General features: G+C 34.9%; 1 protein-coding gene across 6 annotated transcripts in view; it reads left to right on the top strand.

The window, feature by feature from the left end:
* Rasal2 (RAS protein activator like 2) overlaps nucleotides 1-22,360 on the top strand; it is a 381,000-nt gene that overhangs the window by 331,225 nt on the left and 27,415 nt on the right. For all 6 annotated transcript variants that reach the window (XM_012517409.2, XM_023703627.1, XM_004643450.2 and 3 more), the window contains 7 exons: nucleotides 7,817-7,970; nucleotides 9,744-9,842; nucleotides 10,377-10,931; nucleotides 13,643-13,787; nucleotides 16,953-17,097; nucleotides 17,731-17,967; nucleotides 21,628-21,829. In XM_012517409.2, coding sequence (XP_012372863.1) covers nucleotides 7,817-7,970; nucleotides 9,744-9,842; nucleotides 10,377-10,931; nucleotides 13,643-13,787; nucleotides 16,953-17,097; nucleotides 17,731-17,967; nucleotides 21,628-21,829 — 1,537 coding nt within the window. The remainder of the gene's footprint in view (nucleotides 1-7,816; nucleotides 7,971-9,743; nucleotides 9,843-10,376; nucleotides 10,932-13,642; nucleotides 13,788-16,952; nucleotides 17,098-17,730; nucleotides 17,968-21,627; nucleotides 21,830-22,360) is intronic.

The raw sequence follows: 22,360 nt of genomic DNA, 5'->3' as shown, positions 1-22,360 counted from the left end.
TTTTAAATAACTTTCTTGTCTGGGATTTAGCTCAGCAGTGCAGTGCTTGCCTGCATGAGGCCCTGAGTTTGATTCCCTGCACCAAAAATAGCTTTCTTGTTGAAGTAACTCAGTGGTAGAACACATGTTTATTCAGTCTCCAGTAACTCTCACACCCATTTTAGTTTTGCTTTCCTGATCTCAACCAGATAAATAGTTTACATTAAATGAACTGAAGCATCTCATAACACTATGTTGAAGCTCTCTATACTCATAACCACTTGTGTTTGAGTGGCACTGCAGCTTATGAAATCATAGATTATTGCATTTGGTTTTCACACTGTGAGTGTAGGAAATCACTGTCCACATTTTACAAATGAGATCACTGAGATTCATAACCAATAAATTACTGCTCTGTGTGACATAGTAAGTGGCTTTTAAATATGTAGGGCTTTTAACTTCAAGTTGAATGCGTTTTTCATTATATTCTTTGTTCCACATGTTGATAAGAATCCTAACTTGGTAACAAAATAATCAAGGAAAAACAAAAACAAGCATCACACACACACTCACCACAAGTCTTAATAAGAACAGAGCACTACACAAAAGTAACAAATCAATTTATGATCATAATATTTTCACAATTTGTAAATATATAAAGATGAGTTCCTATAGAATGCCTTTCATTTTTCCCTTCCCTCCAAAAACATCCAGGTAGTCTAGATTACAAATGAACGTAAGAACACCGAAAGAAAATATAGTTGACTTTCTTACAATCTTGAAATGAAAGGCTTCTAAGTATAAAGTAGGATAAATAATTAGAAATATGATAGAAAAGGACTGGTTTACTTAATATAGGAAAAGTATTTACATATTGGTAAGTAGACGGCAGTTGAGACTGGGCATGGTGGCGCGTGCCTATAATCCCAGCACTTGCAAGTCTGTAAAAAGGAGGATCACTGTAAGTCCAAGCTGTGTAGTGAGACCCTGTACTAAATACATTAAAAAAAAAAAAAACTTAGAAAAATGGTTGAGGAACATAAAACAGCAGTTCACAATTTTATGAAGAGAAAACAAAATTACCAGTAAACACATACAGATGTCCTTACTGTAATAATACAAAAATGCAAACTAAAGCAATAGTAAAATTACATTCCTTGCCAAAAATACCAGCAAAGAATTAGGAACATTTCATTTTAGTGATAGCATGTAAAAAGTCTACTGTTGGTAGAAGTTCATATTGATGCTATATTTTATGTTGAGTATTTTAGCAATGTTAGTGTTTTTAATGTGTGTGCCCTTTAATCTAGCAGTTTCACATCTGGAAATTTAAACTAAATACATGCATGTGTGTATAAAGATGGGTGTACTAAGATAATCGGTATCTTAAAGGAAAAACAAACGGTTATCAGAACTAAACTGCTATAGGTCTATGTAAATGAACACTGTTGAAAATATATGCTTTTTAATTATGGTAGAATCCAATTTGTAATAAATATATAATGCATAAATATATATTTGTATGTGTATTATGTATGTATATTTAAATACATATTAACATTTTATAATTCATGTGATTTTTATATATCTATAGCTTCCTATGTAAAACTGTTTCTAGAAAAAGTCCAGAAAATTGTTAATAGCATTTTTATAGGAGTTTGGAGGTGTGGTACCCTAATATTTGTTCATCATTTGTCCTTACTCTTGGAACTTTTTTACCAAGGAAAAATATCACTTTATTGTTTACCTTCACTTCTCACATGCACACAAAACACATGCCCCACACTCCACCCATGTTAGAAAGGCTTGAGCACAGGGTGTTTTCATTGAGCTCTACATCTCAATGCCCCAACCCTTCTTTAATTTTTTGAGAGGAGGGCTAGCTGAGTTGCCTATTCTTAACCCAAACTTGTGATCCTTCTTCCTCACCCTCCCTAAGTGTCTTTGTATACCATTTAGCACAAGCAGTTTTGCCAGGACATATCTGATCATGTCATTTCCCCTCTACTATCTCCTACCAAAAGCCGTCCTGTGTCTATTCACTCATCTTATGAGCAAACTGAAACCCCACACATAAATACAAGTCCCATCATGATCTCTCTCAGGAGGCCTCATTATTCAACCCCTTTTGTCCCAGCCACCTCCCCCCACCACATCCACACTATATCAGAGCTACACTGCTGAACTGCTTGCTTGCTTTATTTTTTGCTTTGTTTTTAGTTTTTTTGAGGTACCAGGGATTGAATTCAGGACCTTGCACTTGCCAGGCAAGCACTTATTCTATTCAGCTATCTCCCAACCCCTGAATTGCTTTCAGTGTTGCACCATTCTAGTCTTTCATACTGTCACCCCAGGTCTTCTCACATGCCATCCATTCCCTCCAGATCTCTTGGCAAGACATCCACATATCTGGAAATCTAACCCTCTCAAAGGTCGAAACATCACATTGCTTTTTTTCTCCAAGAACGCTTTCTGAACTCCCAAGTTAATATCCCCTACTAAAGCTCAGTGGGTCTCTTTTACATGTTTTTCTTTAGTATAGAATATTAACTCAAGGTTAATGGTTGTGTGTTTATAATAGGTTATAGTTGTGTGTTTGGACAAAAACCCTGCCTTTCTGCTCACCGCTATATTCCATGCACCTAATTCTAGTATACTCTGTGCATTTAATGGATACCAGATAATATTTGATAGATGGATAGATGGATTCATACCTTTTTATCTGTTCATCCAAAGAAATCTAGTGGGAAAACAACTAGTCATGAGTTTGATAGTGATTAAAAAAAAAAAAAAAATGTGACTTAACTTCGTTAGTTCCTTCTATTTTTTGTTCACTCTAAACCTCAATTGTAAAGTGATAGTGAGACTAAAAATCTAGCAACTTGGCCGGGGAGATGGCTCAGTGGAATAAGTGCTTCCCTGACAAGCGCAAGGGCCTGAGTTCAATCCCCGGTTCCGAAAAAAAAAAAAAAAATCTAGCAACTTAATTTAATAAAAGAGAAAACTGCATTAGTCTGTTCATTCTTAGCTAGTATGTTAACTGAATTGGATTATGAATGTAGTTCAGTTTAGTTTCATGTGTTATTAATTCAACATAATTTTGTTTACATTTAATTTATTAAATAGGTACTAGTAGTTTTACTCCATAACTTAAGGACAAAATAGTATATTGTAACATGGTACCGTTTTGGTAAAGACATTGTTCCATAGTGTCTATTATATTGAGATAAGTTGAATTTTCTGTCCTTTAAAACATGTTTTAATATTTAGTCTTTTTTTCTGTGTCCATCTTCATCAGATGTCTACCTGTATGTGTACCAGAGTTTGTGAAAATATCATCTTTTTTTCTGATAATGAATTTCTTATTAGAGTTTGTTCATTTTAAATGACATCTCAGGCTGACAAATGTCCTCATTTGTCCTTCACAGCTGGGCTTATAGCTGGGCTGTCTGGAGATTGAGAGCAAAGAAAAAAAGATATGCAGTATCTACAGTGCTTCTACAACAGTTTTATGTGTGGTGTGTGCTTTTAAGCTAACTAACATAAAAATCAATGAGTAACAGGTTTTAGGTACTATCAATACCCTTAGGGAAGAACTATCAGGACCCTTAGGGGAGACACTGGTTTGTTTGTGTTTTTTTAGTACACTCTGATGAAAATGCTCTAATTGAAGGGGGAAAACCCTTAAAATTGTTTTAAAGTTTTGAATGCTTTCACAAAATACCTCGTTGGGAAACAAAGCAACAACAAAAGGGGGGGGGACTACATTTTTCCCAAAGTGAGATACCATTTTTTTTGTTAACACACCACAAATAGATTATGTATATATTTGAAAAAAATTCATTAGAGACTGTATTTGTCGGTAGAATATTAGGATACTAACTGTTTCTAATTACCACCTGGGAAATTTTCAAACATAGTGGGTACTTTACAAATGAATGCTGGTTAAAACGGATATATTGCTGCACCTAGCTTACTAGCTGAGCTGTCTTTTCAAGAATTCAGTAAAGCTATCTGGAATCATAACTGCCAAGCCAAGCAGAAACTCACCTGCACTGGAGTCCTAAGATTTTGTGTAGCAATAAGCATTTTAATTAAAAGTTTCCCAGTTCCTAAATTTATCACTGAATCTTAACATGTGGTAGATTGAGCTAGCACATCCAAGCACCATTGGAGCTGTGGGGAAAATGTGGCTTTAAAAAAATAAAATGGATGGGTAAGCTGAGAAAATCCAGCTGTGTTTTACTTGAAATTGTGCTAATCAAAGTTCTTTTACTCCTGTTTTTTTTTTTTTTTTTTTTTTTTTTCTCCATCAGTGTATCTACTGTCATGTATGTTGGCTCCCCATGCCCATCCCTTCACTTTTGTCTTTCTTCATTTCACATAAGGATTAAGGGTAAAGCAATATAATACTCATTGGCTGTAGTAACAGAGGGCCTGTCTTGCCTTGTAGTTTAGCTCTGAAATAGGGCAGAAGCAGCAGATAATCTTGATCAGACCAATTCGATTTTTAACACTGACCTTGCTAGAGTGTATGTAGAAATCAACAGTGTCTGCTGACTTTAAAACACAAATGTAAAGAATGTAATGTTCCTTAATTAGAAGTAAAATTGCCCTCTGGGAAGCAGTTTCCTAATTAAATTTTAAAAATGCCATATTAGAGCTCTGAATTATAGTTCCATGGTGTTTGAGCTGATGGTATGGGGAGGGGCTGTCAGGGGAACAGGAAGAAAGAAAACCAAGGAACTCAAAAATATCCACTTTTGAGGTAGGATTAAATTTCTTGTTGAACACCATTGTCAGACTGGACTGGGAAAAGTTGCTTAAAACTTTTTTTTCTCCCAATAAGTCCACATTTTACTTTCCATTAAAGGAGTTAACTGCGGTGCCACAGGGCTGCTAAAACTCTGCAGTTAGTAGATCTGGGAAAAATCAATTCATGTGTAAGTACAGAAGGAGGTAAACATGATTTAGAGGAGACTTGGGGTTACAAATGCTATTATATCAAAATACTTGTACAGATAATGCCTCCCTCCTCCTTAAGACATTCCCAGGCTGTTTGATCTTCCTGTTTACTGTAATCTTGCCTCTCTGGGAATTACTTCTGTCTAAGAGATGCTGTCTTCCAAATACAGGAAGGGATTTATTTAGTCATTAGTAATATTGAACATTAGTGACTTTGGCTTTCAGTTCATATATCTATATACATATATTGAACAGTGGGAGATTCTGAACTAATTGAAATTTCAGTAACTAGGAAGAGTTTTGAATTAGCCAGGCAGGTGCTTATGCCACTGAGCTATATCTCTGCCCCCAAAAAAAGAATTTTTATTAAACATTCACCAAAGTAAGAAAAGATATAGAGACCCAATACTTTTTTTTTTTTTTGAACCGGGAATTGAACTCAGGCCCTTGCGCTTGCCAGGCAAGTGCTTATTCTACTGAGCCATTTCCCTGGCCCTTTTTTTTTTTTCACCCAATACATCTGTGTAAAATAATACCTAGAAATAGTAAATGAGGGCAAGTACTAGAAAGGAAACAACAGATATGAAAGAAAAATTGTGCTTGTAAGGTGCAATGTGGGAAATTCTTTCTAGTAGGAGGGAACATACAGTGAAACAAGCTGAAGCTTCTAAGATTTGTCCTTAGTAGAGTTTTTTAATGGGATTTTTCTCTCATACCAGCAATGCCTCAATTTCTTTTCTTCAGCCTTTGACTGAAAACTTCTAAAGAAAATGCATAGGAGTCTCACCAGTCCTTCCTTTCTGTTTTGAACGGTGATTTTTGCCATGTTTTCAGTGTTAGCAAAGCATGCTCCCTGAGTCTTCTCGCAGCTGCTTTTCCCTGCTGCCTTCCAGCTCTAATCTCCTTATAGGTGTAGCACCATGGTAACAGGCCCAGCCTAGAGCCCAGAAACCTTGTTTGTGTTACCGGAGGGGCTAAATGCAGCCTGAGGGAAGAGAAGACACTGTAGCTGTCTTGCCAGGCTGGGGTGAAGATGACTTCTTGTTTCGTTCCATTTCTGTTGAAGACTTGAATAACACCTGGAAAGCATTTACTCAAAGGTGGTATCGTTAACCAGAGGCAGCAAGGACACCATTTTCTATTGGTTTCTGTCGTCTAAAAAGAGAACTGCTTTCTGAGATATAGCTCAGAAACTGACTTGCTATATCGGAATATGTGGCACCGCTATGATTTGGGGTTGCACTGCCAGCTGGCTGTACAACTGCTTCATGTAGGTAGATATTTATTTTGTTTGAAATAAAATTAATGTATACTTCAGAAACTTTTCCTAGAGAATTTAAGAAGTAAAAGCCTTTCTACCTCCTTGTCTACCTCCTTCTATTTTTACTATGCCTTAATCTTGCCTGGTGAGAAGCTCACCCCAGAGCATGAGAGACATTTCTTTCCAACAACAATTGAGAAAGATGAGCTAGAATTGTTTTATATTTGCTGAAGAAAGATTATAGTATCCTTTCTCTCAGGTTGTGTAATTAAAAGTAAAAAATCTAGTGTTTTGTTATTTAAAATTGATATGCTGTATTTACTGTATGTGACTGTAAAATATCATTGCCTTACCCAGAACTGCAAAGGCAAGGAAGTACAGAGCTGATACATTGGGTGACATTTATCCTTTCTGTGCATAGTTTGCATTATCAATAGAAAATATAAATCTTGACCTTTTTACTTCAAAAATTGCTAAATTCAGAATACACATTTTTAAAAGTTTACATGAAGTTGATTATGTGTATGTGTTTAAAAAGGAACAGATTAAAAACCTTATTGCTTAAAATGTTACTTACTTTATAGAGTTTAATTAAACAATGTTAAAATGAAAACCAGTCTTTAGTGCTAGTACTCTGTATCTTATTACTTTATAACTTAATTGAATATTACTCTGGCATTAAGTATTCCATTCCCTTTAATGTTATCTTAGTTACTTCAAGGAAATGATTGTAACTTCTTATTTAATGTATTTTGTAACAAATGTCTTTACACAGACATTTTTTTTTATCCTTTATAAATACTTCTTGAAATACATGTATTTAATCACGGGTATTTCAGTCAGTAAATACTATAATTACTGAGTAAAAATGCATAGCCATCCTATTGTAGACTCAAGAACATTATGCTAGTTCTTTCAAGAAGAAAGTGACAGGAGTCATGATTCCCAGCCTTCTTTTTTAAACAGTGAGGAAATAAAATCAGCCAGATGCTGGTTTAAACAGTGTTGACAAAGATTGGTTCTCTATGAGAATTTGACATTTTTTCATGAGTTTCTTCAAGGCATTTTATTCTGTATGGATATTTATACTGAATTTCATAGTGAGTCTTTTGATAAAAAGTTTGAGCTTGACTGTGTATGTGGTTTCAGTCAGTACAGAAAGAAACAAAATGAGGATTTAGCCACATATTTTGTCAGTGACATGAGGATAAGGCTGTCACATAAATAAATAAGAAATAACATGTCCGTTGATGATATGTTTGTATAAAAAATTATTTGTAAGATAAGCTAGAACACTGTAGTACTTATTTTTCCATTTTCCAGTATAGGAATGAGTCTAAAATAATGTTTGTAAAGGCGTTTTAGACTCTCTTGAGATGAGTAAAAATTACTCTGTTGTCATGCTGTGTTCAAAAAGATTGTGTTTCCATCTATATATGTGTATAGTTAATATATTTCATGTGACTATAGTTACTATTATTATAGATTATTAATTAGTCCATTTATTTTTTTACATTAGGCATTTGTACATTTGTTGTATCCTCCACCGCAATTAGCCCTTCATTCCCTTGTTGGCCAGGTAATAATACCTTAAGTATCTTCAATTTATAGGTCTCGTGGGCTACCTAAATTAAAAGAATCACGTTCCCATGAATCTTTGCTCAGCCCATGCAGTGCAGTGGAATGTCTGGATCTTGGTAGAGGGGAGCCTGTGTCAGTGAAACCACTCCATAGTAGCATCCTTGGACAAGACTTCTGCTTTGAGGTAAAAAATGTAGAAAGAAGAGAGTAGTTAACAATATTTTTTCTATTGCAAGTAATTTGGTGATTTTATTGCTGTTGCATTGTCAATTACATTATCTTACACTTGTTTTCACTTGCTGAAAAATAAGGAGGAAATGTGAAATCTAATTATATTTAAATATAGTTAATATAATATATAATAATTTAAATATAATTAATCTGGCTGTTTTTAACCAAAGTTATTAATGATAGCATCTCAGTTATTTGACCTTGTCTGCTTTCCCCAAAAAACAGATACTTACTATGTTGTCAGCAGAGGCACAGACTAGCAATAGTTTACTAAAATTTTTTACTTTTTGGTACTGATAAATGATCTCACCTACTTTGTAATATGTTATTATTTTTCTACTGGACCTCTAAGGCCCCAATTTTAACATTATTTTGAGAAATAAATCCAAAGACTAATTTTTCTGACTGCAATAAGAGCAGAACGGGTCTTTATTTCTATAATCCCTGTTCCTGTCCTAGCCCATAGTATATTACAGGTGTCTAATTTCTTGAATGAACAAATCGTCCGTTACCAGAAAATTATGAGTATCACTTTTTGTAAGGTCATTACTTCCTCCCTTATTAAATGTATACAATAGGCTGTTTACACATTACATTTGAAAGCCACACCTGTGTGCAAATAGTAACTAAGAGAGAGTCCTAGGTTAGATGTTATAATTTGTTTCCAGAAATATGATGCAACCTATGAATGAAATTTTTAACTCAAATATTGCAACACGTAATATAAAAATTATCAGTATTTAACATTTTAATACTAAGTATTCAAAGCAACATTTGCAGCACATTTGGGCTAGTCAGGATTCAGGTACTCACTAGTCCAATGAGACTTCCATAGTGAACAAAACATATAATCTGTTCTAGTTTATTGGATTTTTTCCCCCAACGGGTCTCGTTATGTCATTCAAGCTGGCCTTGAACTCACTTTTGTCACTTAGGCTGGCCTCAAACTCATGGCAATCTTTCTGTCTCAGCCTCCCAAGTGCTAGGATTACAGGCGTGTGCCACCATGACCAGCTGGTTTATTGGATTATGACCCAAGGTTGATTTAATATATGAGTAGACTTTGGCAATATGGGCAGGTCATTGGTACTCTTTTTAATAAAAATCACTTTCCTTATTTGTGGAACTCAATTCAATAGACGACATACTAAATATCATGTATCTTTTTTATTTATTGTGTGCCATTTTTTAAAGGATAATAATAATAGTGGTTAGGCTAACATAGTAAAGGACTGATAATCAACAGGGTAGTTGCCTAGTGGAGAGATGAATTCCAAAGACAGTAATTCAGCACAGTTAACTTTTCAATGTCTTTTAGCAGCCTTCTATAATATCATAATGAAGGGAGTCTTGAGGAATCTTTTTTAGAAACTTTTCCATTTTTGATCTTTTTTATTAATTCAGAATTGAGTTTGTAGTTAATTTAAGATGTGGCCTGGAAGGTTTTTGATTTTCATTTTTCTGAGTCATAAGCCAGCTGACTTCTAAGTGGCCTTTATTCTTGTACCTGGAAATGCAAATGGGTGCTATATAGAGAAAAATACTAAAGAGCAGGGATAAATTTAGATGTCACAAAACTAAGATCATTTTAGATTCATTCATTCATTTCTGTTCATTTAGTATGATTTGAATTAATAACATGTCCCTAACTTAAATGATAAAATTAAGAAAATAAATCCCCAAATCTTTTATTTCCTTTTCATTATTTCTAATCTTTATGTTGAAGGTCACCTATTTAAGTGGAAGTAAATGCTTCAGCTGTAACTCCGCTTCAGAGAGAGATAAGTGGATGGAAAACCTGCGAAGGACTGTTCAACCAAATAAGGTAATAGTGGCCTTGAATATCTAAAAATGTATCATTTTGCAAAGAGTAGGTTAATAGAAGGTAAATATAGTGGTAATATCTTAATTTTTAAAGAGCTGAACAGTTTTAAAATATATTTTATTTTAGGATATTTTATACTAAAAATAATCTCACTGTGGCTATTACTATGAATTTGTCAATGTAGGTAAGAAAACTCAGAAAATTCAAGTAACTTATACATGTAAGACACTACTTCATGATAGAAAGGGGAATAGAATACAAGTTTGTTACCTATTTTTATACTTGTAGGAAAGTATTTCATTTGTCACTAAGTTGGCTTCAAAAGATTTACTACAACTATGATGACATTTCAACTCAAGTAAAATAGAATGTATGTGGTTCTCTAAAGTTCTGATCCATTTTTACTTGCACTCAACCCTTTTCATTATGTGTCGACTCCCTTTCATTTTAGTACATAATCAGCATCACGTTAAGTGGACGTGTTCTCTTTCTGGAATGTTGGCTTTCAAATTCAACTGTGTTGCCTCTTTATAGGACAATTGCAGAAGAGCTGAAAATGTTCTCCGTTTATGGATCATTGAAGCCAAGGACCTTGCCCCTAAAAAGAAATATTTCTGTGAACTGTGCCTTGATGATACCCTCTTTGCTCGTACAACCAGCAAGACCAAAGCAGACAATATTTTCTGGGGTGAACATTTTGAATTTTATAGCCTTCCACCTCTTCATAGCATCACAGTTCACATTTATAAGGATGTGGAAAAAAAGAAGAAAAAAGACAAGAATAATTATGTAGGACTAGTCAACATCCCCACTGCCAGTGTTACTGGTCGTCAGTTTGTAGAAAAGTGGTATCCAGTGAGTACACCTACACCCAACAAAGGGAAGACAGGAGGACCTTCTATTCGAATTAAGTCCCGTTTCCAAACTATCACCATTCTGCCTATGGAGCAATACAAAGAATTTGCAGAATTTGTCACCAGCAACTATACCATGTTATGTTCTGTCCTTGAGCCAGTAATTAGTGTGAGAAATAAAGAAGAGTTGGCTTGTGCCTTAGTGCATATTCTTCAAAGTACTGGCAGAGCCAAGGTAAGTAGGAGAGGGAAACACTTGTGTAATCTAGAAACTCTTCCTTATCTTTTACAAAGAAATAATATATGAGTACTGTGGAGATCCAAATTAGAGAAGTTACTTTGCTTTTGGTCACAGAAAGAAGAAAATTTTAAGAGGGAAGCCTATTAGCAGACCCAGAATAGATGAGGATTATAAAACTAAAGAAGTGGCTGAATGTGGTGTGGTGTGGTGTGGTATGGTACACACTGGTAATCCCAGCTATTGGGAGGCTGAGGCAAAAGGATCACTGAGAGTTCCAAACAGCCTGTGCTGCATAGTAAGTTCAAGGCCAGCCTGAACTATATAGCAAGACCCTGTCTCAGAAAAAAAGAAAAAACAAAAACAAAAACCTAAGGTAAAATGGAGAAACCAACATTCATTAAATTCAGTATATTCAAATTCTTTTAATTCTAGGGCAGTGATGAACCTTTTAGAATTTTCATTGATACAAATGGCCTACAGTTGTGTGTGTGTCATAGGTTCTCTACCATTATTCTAGGGCATTATGTGATGGTTTTCTGCCTTCCTGTATTTTAAGATTAACCAATGGCACAGAAGGAAATATTCAAGAAACATGCTGTGTATTAGCAAGATTCATCATGGGGTTAAAAATCTATATTTGGAGTAAAAATAAAAAGAGATGTTATACAGTTGGTAGCTGTTTCATGATAGTCTTATATCATTTTATCCTGGATAAAAGTAAAAACTCAGGAAGACAGAAAAAGAGAAATATACTGATTATAGAAAGAACATCCACCAGTTAATGGAATATTTTACTTACGAGATGTATTTACTTTGCTGAGTCTCCAGTATATTATAAGCCAGCTGGCCATGATAAAATTGAATTTCAGATCCAGAAATGCTGACACCTACAATAATTTATTTAGAACCAAAAAATAAAGTACTATTAAAATTTCTTGATATAAATCATAAGATATAACATATCATAGATATATTATCTATTTGCTTCCTTATCTGACTGCCTTCTTATTGATTATAATTTTTGTGCTTGAATTTACTGAAAATAATCTTGAACTTTCTGTCATTAAAAAGCTTAAGATTTGAGGTAAGATATGATTAAAATTTTGAGTCTCATCTTTGAAATTTTGGTATGTTTTCTTTCTGCTTTCAGTTCCTGCAGGTTCAGGGTGTCCATAAGAGTTTATTGAAACAATTTAATTGATTAACATACAATTTACCTACAATATACTATAGCAACTAAAAGTGGAGTTCTGTTAAGATATGACAGATTATGCACCATTGAAACCATCATCTAAATCAAGATACAAAATGTTTCCATTACCCCCAAAATTCCCTCCTGTCCATTACCATACTTTTTTTTGGGAGGGGGCAGTACCAGGTATCAAAATGAGGATGCCACTGAGCTATCTTCCCAGTCCCCATTGCCATTTTTTTTTTTTTTTTTTTTTCAGAACCAGGGATTGAACTCAGGCCCTTGAGCTTGCCAGGGAAGCACTTATTCCACTGAGCCATCTCCCCTACCCCTTCCATTGCCATATGTTTTAATAACGATTTCTAGGCCCATAACTCTTACTAGACTATTGAACTGCTCCAGTGTGAACCCATTAGTGTATTAAATGCTTAAGTATAAAGTATGTAAAATCTGCATATTGCCTGTTTTAGTTTTTAAAGACCTTAAAATATCTAGTAAATATATAATATTCAAACTATATAATGCTATCATATTTCAAGCCAAATGACATTAAACATTGAATTTTACTTCAAGTTCTTTTGGGACTTTTGAGGAATAAAGAGGCTGTTTCTTCAGAGATTTATTTCTCCTTATATGATTTTCTTCTCCATGGGTGGATAAGGAGATGGATAAATAGATGAATGGATGGACAGACAGATGATAGTCAGCCTTGAAAATGGTTTCAACTGATGTTGAGGAAATTCAATGTTGATACTATAAGCCAATTTGTAACTGTTATGTATTGAATATTAATTCATGCCAGAAATTGTTAGATGCTAGAGATATGTCGGTAACCAAAAATTGATATGCCTTAGCTTTGTCAGACTTGCATTTTTCTGGAGGAAATAAAAAAAATCCATGAATCAAAAGACTAGCGGAATAAATGTGTGATTGCAGTGAGAAGTGTGAAGGATAAAACGATAGCTGGTATTATGGGAGCATGGAGCAAGCAGACCTGACTTGTGGAGTTGATGGGCAGTGTTGGTCAGAAAAGGCTTTGCTGGGGAAATGATATGTGAGCTAAGAGCCCAAAGGTCCGAGGAATTAGTTTCCTGACACTGGGAGTAGGAGTGTGGGAGAGGGTGGAGCAGAACTGAGCAAGGGGCTTGGTGCTAGAGAAAGAATGTTGTATGTATAAAAAGTGACTTGTGTAAGAGGGAAAAAAAGGCCCCAAAGTCTAAAGTACAATGAAAAAAGAATGTTACTAGATAAAGCTAAAAAGCTAAACAGAAACCAGGAAATCTGAAGATCAGAGGCTACACTCAGAATTATGCCCTTTTTCAAAAGTACAGTGAGAAACCTTTGTAGGGTACTGACGCATAGGGTTTCTATCTTGACTTTTTTCTTTCCAGTTGAATCTGGTAGCTTAACTTTTAAAGCAGCATTCTAGACTCTTAAAGCAGCATGATATTTGATATTTCAGTGTTATTATTTATTCATTTGCTTTCTGCTTGGTCGAACGTTATTCTACCAGGATTTTCTGACTGACTTGGTGATGTCTGAGGTGGATCGTTGTGGAGAGCATGATGTCTTGATCTTCAGAGAGAACACCATTGCCACAAAATCCATTGAAGAATACCTCAAGTTGGTGGGACAACAATATCTTCATGATGCACTAGGTATGAAAGAGAAAAATACCTATTATATTTTCTTTCCCTTTTATTTTTCACTTAATTCATGCTTATGTGACAAATTGAGCTCAAACTCTCCATGTTATTTAGTTCGGTTCACTAGAGTCTGTGGGTTTAAGTTTCAGCTATAATAGGCTCCGTACTACTCTCCAGTAGAGAAACAATATTTTATTATAGTATGCATGGAAATAGCATATACAGCTTTTATAAGAAAGATATACAGTAATAGGAGTGGATATCACTAGTAGATTGATGAAGCATGTTTCCCCTAAACTGTTGAGCAATTCTATCATAATACAAATATATTACTAAAGTCTTGAAAAGTTTAACCTAGTATTTGGTATCATGCATGCAAAACTAGTCAAAAGTAAAGAAACTGTTGGGACCGGGGAGAAGGCTCAGCACCAAGCCCCTTGCTCAGTTCTGCTCCACCCTCTCCCACACTTCCCTGGCAAGCACAAGGGCCTGAGTTCAATCCCCGGTTCTGCCAAAAAAAAAAAAGAAGTAAAGAAACTCTTGCCAATTCCCACAGCTCCTAATTTCTGCTTTGCAAGGTCTCTAAAACTTTTTTAACATTATTAATTTGAGTCCTATTATTAGTTCTTGGAGACTAGGCCTCTCATAGTTCCACATTTGGTCATTAATTCAGTCATTAATACAGAATGCATTGTACTGACCATTTTTATTGTAGAGCAGATTTGAGTTCCTTGAAACGATTAAGTTTATTCCTTTTTTCTGTATTTCACACAGAATGTCATGTAGCACTGTCTTGTATAAACATAATATAAACCACATGAGTAATTTTGTGTGGTTACTGAGTAATTTAAATTTTCTCATACACATAATATAAAAAGGATGAAGTAAAATCAATAGATAGCGCATGTATTTTTATTTAACCGGATGGTGTCCAAATTTTATTTAAAAACTAATCAATGTAAGAATTATTAAAGAAATATTTTATTTTTATAGTCTGAAATGGAGTGCATATTTTGCAGTTATCGCACATTTTGTTTTGAACTGGCTAAATTTCTACTGCTTAATAGTTGTATGTGACTGTCAAGTAGATTGTAAAGGTATGTTGAATGCCTGCAGAGTTTTTTTTATTCTCAAGTTTAGGATATAAGGAAGTAGGAAAGGATTATCCCTATAACCAAAAGGAGATAAATCCTTTGTTTTCTCAAAGAATCTTTAAAAATTAATTCCAGCTTGATAGACTTCCCAAGTTTCATGTCAAAAGATGCTTTGTTGTATGTATCGCTTGAAGGGTAGAAAGATAATAAAACAGACAGTTGGGCAAGGATAGTAGTAGGAATTGGGGGAGGGGCGGCACTTAAACAAAGAGCACAAGCATAAGCAAAGAAGCATAAACTAAAACCAGGCATAGATGGAGCAAAACCTTTTAGTAGAAAAATGATACAAAGAAGTAAGAGAACAACAACAAAAGGTTAGAAAATAATTAGAACCAATTTTTTTTAAGCCTAACATTTTGAGCCCCGGCACCACAAGCTATGTCACTGCTCCCACCCACCCCCCTCCCCCGTACCCTGAGCCAGCCATCTAGACCAGGCATGATGGCACATGCCTATAATCCCAGTGCTGGGGAGGCTGAAAACATGACCACTATGAGTCTGAGCTGCATATTAGACCCTGTACCCAATGCATTTTTTAAAAAATTAAAATAAAAAAAGAGAGATAGGCCCATACAAATAATAGTCTTTTAAAAAAGGGAAATGACATTTCCACCTCACAGATACACAATTTGAATTTCTGGTAGGGAATCTCAGGGATTGTAGGTATGAAAAGCTAGACAAGACATCTGTTCTAGTTGGCTTTTAAACATTTGTGACTAACTTAACCCATTTGAGGGAGTTACATGAAGCTATGAGATTACCAGAGCAAGAAAAAAATAGAGCCAAGGACATCTTATGGTTTACCTGGGTTTGTGGTTTTGAAGAAAAAAATCAGGAAAAATGCAAAAATGAAAGAAAACCAGGAATTGTAGTTATCAGAGTCCTAGATACCAATATAGAGGAGAATATCAAAAGGCAGAGGGGTCACAGGTGTAGCTTGATGGTAGAACATATGTTCAGCATGCATGAGGCCCTGGATTTGATCCCTAATGTCAAGAGAAAAAAAGTGGAGAGGACTGACAAAAGGTTCAAGAAAAAAATGATTTAAACATAAAATATCATGTCTGCATCTTGTACAGCAACTAACCACTAGGAAGAATGTATGCAATGTGTTAATTATTGAAACTGTCTTACCAACTTGGTTTGAAACTGTCTCATTGCTATTTGTTTCTCAATAAAATTATGGGGAAAAAATTTTAAAATAAACATAAAATAACCAAAAGTTGCATATTTTTCATTAATTCTTATAAGATAATATAACCGGAAATACAAAAATGACAATTTTATCAAGTTTATTCAATACTTGAATTGACTAGGTGAAATGACACCTGCCTGAGCAGTGCTGAGGATAGTCAGTACATAAACATGCTGCCCAAGTGACACTGAGAGTTCACTGTTGAGTGGCTAAAGGGATAGGCTTTATGAACAGGACGCCTAAGCTAAATTTTTATGGAAAAGAATTTAGGAAGTAGATAAAGAGATTTGCAGCAATTCTGAACTAGATTAAGTGACTATTTCTACTATAAGAGATAAGCCATAAGCCTTGCTTGTATCTGTTTGGCATCAACATTAGATCCTAACACCTTATTTAAGGAACTATTAAAGAGAAGTTTAGGTTGTTTGTTTTGCTAGAATAGCATAATAATATTCCTGATAAAGTTTTTTATCAAATTATAAGTTCATGCTAATTAAATATTTTTAGTTTCTGATAAGACACTTTATTGTTTAAGTCATTGTTGCTAGTTTTATAAATACTATAATGTTGATGTTACTGTTATCCTATTTCCAAAGTAAGGAAAATAAAGGTGTTGTTGTGGGGTATGATAATTACTGGTTCCAAACCAGTGAGACAACTTTGTGGGAAGTCTTTTGCCAAGTTTGTCACCTCTATGTCACATATGAGAAAAAGAGTTCCCTATTACACACTTTAGGACAGAAATCAAAAATCCTTTTATTCTATTCAGGAAGACACTATATACACTATTTATAGTTATACTGCCTATCATCTTGTCTGTTCACATAGGGGAGTTCATCAAAGCTTTGTATGAATCAGATGAGAACTGTGAAGTAGATCCCAGCAAATGCTCATCTAGTGAGCTGATAGACCATCAGAGCAATCTAAAAATGTGTTGTGAGCTGGCTTTCTGCAAGATCATCAACTCTTACTGGTAAGCTGGTATCCATGCTGAACCTTTAATTATGATACTAATGTTTTTCCTTATAAACATTATTGGATTGTCCCCAAAGGACTTGGGGAAAAAATTGAAAGTTTCCCTAAGTCTCCATTCTAAGCAAAAGTACTTCCAAATTGACTATCTAAGTAATGTTTCCCATAGTGTTACTACTGCATTCTTTATTACCCAAAAGTATTTTTCTAGCTTTCTAAAATATTTACTAGTGTTGAACAAATGCATTCATGAATTTGATCATTGCCCTATCCCTTGTAATTAGTCAGATTTTGGAAGATTTTTGATGAACAATTTTTAGAAAGATTATGGTGAGCTATATTAAACAGATGGTTTAGTCAGGAGCCTCATACCATTTTCCAACTTTGCAAAACTAAATTTATACTAATCTAGGGTTTTATAGCTTTCAGTTTCCAGGCTCCATCTGGCCTTTTGTGAATTTTCCACCAGCCCTCAGACATGAGTTAGGCACAACGTCCTCCCTAGGTATGTACTAGGTTCTCATGGTTTGGCTGTAGAGCAGAGGTTTACTGAATCAGAGTGGAATCAGTTGTGCTTTTGTGTGTTATAGTACTTTTATATTTAGAGGTTTGAGTATCTATTTCCCTTCTCTAGTGTTTTCCCTCGTGAGCTGAAAGAAGTATTTGCATCATGGAAGCAGCAGTGCCTGAACCGAGGCAAGCAAGACATCAGTGAGCGGCTCATTAGTGCCTCATTGTTTCTCCGTTTTCTTTGCCCAGCCATTATGTCTCCCAGTCTTTTCAACCTTATGCAGGAGTATCCTGATGACCGTACGTCTCGGACTCTAACTCTTATTGCCAAGGTCATTCAGAACCTGGCCAACTTTGCCAAGTAGGTGATGTTACCATACCAACGTAACACATAGTTCAAAACATATGTGAGGCCTCATTCATAATATATAAATCTTGGAAACAGCCCATATTAATCAGCAGATGAGTGGATAAAGAATATGTGGTATTCACATATCATTGGAGAACTACTCTGCCATAACAAAAGATAAGCTTGAGTCATTTGTAGGAAAATGGACTCATCTTGAGACCAGAATGTTAAGTGAAGTAAGTCAGACACACAAGCTTAAATTATCATGTTGTTTCTCTTATATGAGAAACTGAGTAAAGAGAAAAAGAGCAAAACAAAAATATAGACAGTTGGGAGTTGGGGGCAGATCAATCTCAAAGGGGAGAAGGATCAAGAGATGGAGAGAGTGGAGGAGAAGAAGCAATACGGAATGAAAAAAGAAATTGGGATATGTTGTGTACATGTCCATTCAAGGAATGTAAACATTATGTACAAAAACAAAAAGAAAGGGAATAAAGAGGGGGAAGCAGGGAAAAGGGAAAGTAGGAATTACAGTTCCATGAGAAATGTAAACATGTACTACACACATGTGCTAATAAACTACAAAAAAATGAGGCTTAATATATAGATGGGGCATCATTTGTGATACCATACTTCTACTGTGTTGGCAATAAAAATTAAAAAATAGAGACAACCTAAATCTTAAACAAAAGATAGTACATATTTTCTGTTGAATATATATATATTCATATATTCAAATTCAATAGGAAGTGTGTATCACTTAAAACAGTTTTAACAAAGAACATCCAGCAATACAGGAAATAAAAAATACTAATTAAAAAACAGGATAAAACAGGGTAGATGCTATTATTCTAGCAGTATAAAAACATAAAAATAAGTATAAAAGGATTAGGAAGAACACTCTGACAAATTGTACTAGTTACATGGTCTACAACAACTAGCCTAGTCACTTCCTGAAAGATATTACTAAAAATGCATATAAGAGAAATAGATCCAAAGACCTGATGCAATACTTGAAAAACACTTGGATCTTGAAACTGGAGCAAAATAAAATCTCAAAAAGTTATTTGGGAGATGATTATTGGAATATAAACGTGGACTACATGTAAGATGATTCATGAATAATGTTTTCAAAAATGTTAGTGCAAAAATGGCATTGGTTTATGTAAGAGATATTCCTTAGTCTGAAAAAATGGGTGCTAAAATATTTAGAGATGATGTCTATAACTTAATTTAAAATGGTTCAGAGAAAAAAGCCCTATGTGTATATATATATATATAAAGAATGAAAGCAACCTTGGCAAAATGTTAGCATTTGGTTAATATAAATAAAAGGCATATGGTTATTTCTTGTATATTCTTGCAACTTCTTCATAGGCTTAAAATTTTTTGAAAGAAAGTTAGGAGAAAGCAAGTGTACCAAATATGTTTGCTAGTTGAATGGGGGCACCCACACTTTTTTCTTTCCACTTTTCATTGTTTCCATCATTTTTTTTATAAATTCCTATTTTTTTATAATTTATAGAAAGTGATTTTAAGAAATAGAGAAAAATTCACACTTTGAAACTTCATCACATGTGCCGGCCAGATAGCTCAGTGGATTAAAGCAACTGCTTAGGCAGACACAGAGACCAGGGTTCAATTCCTAGCATGCCGTGCCGGCCCCATCCTGAGAGCACACTGAGCCACAACTGAGACTGGGCGTGGTGGCTTACCCCTGTAATCCCAGCGCTTGGGAGGCTGAAAACAGGAGGATCACTACAGGTCGGATCTATGTAGTAAGACCTTGTAGACCCTGTACTAAATACATTTAGGGAAAAAAAAAGTTTCTGTTAGCAATATATGGAAGAACAAACTAGAACTTCAATAAAAAAATTGTTTTCTAGTATTTAAATAGTGTCAATTTTTTAGAAATAGACTATTTTATTCTTAGGCATCCAGTACAGAAAGACATCTATTTGCTCATTTTGAGTTAATTCTAATGAAAATTATTTCTAGTTTATCTTGAAACAAGTTTTATAGGCTTAAATTAGACCCTGACAACTGCTAGAATCGTAATAGGCAGAGAATAGTTATTTTCTAGTGGAAATAAAGAGCATGAAGCATGAACAAAGGATTGGAAAAGAAAATATAGTACAGTAGTCTCCCCTTATCCAAGGTTTTGCCTTCTGTGAAAGTCCAGACATAAATAATTCTAAGTTTAAATGTACATGTCCTTTGGAGTAGCACAGTGAATTTCATGCTACTCAGCTCTGTCTCACCATGACATGAATCATCCCTTACGTGCTGCCTACCTGTTAGTAGTCATCTTGGTTTTCAGATCAACTGTTGAAGCTGTCGCAATGCTTGTGCTCAAGTGTCTCCTATATTAATAATGACCCCAAACCTTAAGAGTAGTGGTGCTGGAAGTTCGGGAATGCCAAAGAGAACCTTAAGACGCTTCCTTAGGGAAAGGGGACGTTTATGATTGGTATATATTTATGAGGAATAGCATAGTATGTGTAGTCTTATACTCTCCACAGTTCAGACATCTGTTAGAGGTCTTTGTATATAAAGTGGTTGGGTTAAATACTGTATTATATTTGGGAGACTTTGAAGAAGCTACCAAGGTTGAAATTCATGCTAGTGAACATTTAATAGGTAAGTAAAGGCTGCTTTATAGATAGCTTTAAATACTGAGGATGGCAGTGGGGAGTGAGCTTTAGTTTTATCCTACAGGGAACAGAAAGCTATTCAAGATTTTTTGCCACTCAGGAGGGTGAGGCAAGTGGATCAACACAAGTCTGAGGCCAGTCTGTGCCACATCATCAGTCCAGGTCAGCCTGAACTACATAGTGAGACCCTATCCACCACCACCACCCCACAAAAAAAAAAAAAAAAAAAAAAAAAAAAAAAAAAAAACCAAATAGGATGCAGGAAAAAATAATTCAGTATCTGCAAGATCGGAAGAGCACACGTCTGAACTCCAGTCACGCCGCAACATCTCGTATGCCGTCTTAAAAAAAAAAAAAAAAAAAAAATCAAAGAAAGATGTTTTGGTATGTATTAAAGTAATATTAAGAGAGTGTGTTTTAGAAACTGGGTATGATGATGCATGCCTGAAATCCCAAGCACTCTGGAAGGCTGAGGCCAGAGACTTCATATATTCCTAATATTACTTTAACATATAACAGAACCTGGGAAACTTGGCAACCTAGTAAGACTATCTCAAAAAAATTTAAAAGGACTAGAAATATAATTCTGTGCAAAGGCCTTGGGGAAGGAAGGAGGGAAGGAAGGAAGGAGAAGGGAAGGGAAAGGAAGGAAGGAAATGGAATGAAGAAAAGGAAGAAAATGGAATGGAAGGAAGAAAAGGAAAGGAAGAAAGAAAATGGAATGGAAGGAAGAAAAGGAAGGAAGGAAATGGAATGGAAGAAAAGAAAAAATGAAAAAGAAAGTACATTGTAGGGCTGGCAGTGTACACAATGATAGAATATTTGTATAGTATACAAAAGGCCCTGGATTCAGGCCTTAGCACCTTAAAAACAAACTTATCAGTTACAGAGAAACAAGATTAGTTGTTATCTCCACCAAATAAAAGAATTGTATACCTTTAAGTGTAAAATCAACTCAAAATGATCATAGCTCTTTACTTGAATATGTTCTTTCTCATTTTCTCACCCTCCACTTCAGGTTTGGTAACAAAGAGGAATACATGGCATTCATGAATGATTTTTTAGAACATGAATGGGGTGGAATGAAGCGCTTTCTTTTGGAGATCTCTAATCCAGACACCATCTCAAATACCCCAGGCTTTGATGGTTACATTGATCTGGGCCGAGAGCTTTCAGTTTTGCATTCCTTACTGTGGGAAGTAGTTTCCCAACTTGATAAGGTAAAGTAGGCTGGAGAAGTAATGGGAGATGGGAGATAGAGAACTTTAGTGTACCTGAATTCTGGAGCATATCTATGAGTGGTAATACTCACCTATTTTTCTAATTAAAAGCAACCTGTAAAAAAATATGTGCTCCACAGCTGTGAGATTCTAGAAAGCCATGAAACTATTAATACATTTTAATAATTATCTGAATCAATGAAATATTCATATACATACACATACAGTACATATCTGAAAATTTGCCTAGAACCTAATATAAAATATTGGTGTATGCATCCTCATTCATATGTAGTAGAATAAGATAAAACCTCATCTAGCAAGTGCTAGAAACAGTACAGACTTAGAAAATAGTTTATCATGTTTACGTACCTTTACTCATGAAATTCTTTGTATAGGTGGTGGTCAGAAGCTTTATAATTATTAGTGCTGCTGTCACACATAAAATCTGAAAATCCTGATATTGACATTGGCTTTTCTACAGATGTGACACAGAAATCAATATTTCAATCATTTGTTTTCTGACTATAA

Source organism: Octodon degus, unplaced genomic scaffold (assembly GCF_000260255.1).
Source record: "Octodon degus isolate 3935 unplaced genomic scaffold, OctDeg1.0 scaffold00176, whole genome shotgun sequence".
NCBI classification, from domain to species: Eukaryota; Metazoa; Chordata; class Mammalia; order Rodentia; family Octodontidae; genus Octodon; species Octodon degus.
Note: the sequence above shows the minus strand (reverse complement) of the source record. Positions and strands in the feature narration are given on the sequence as shown.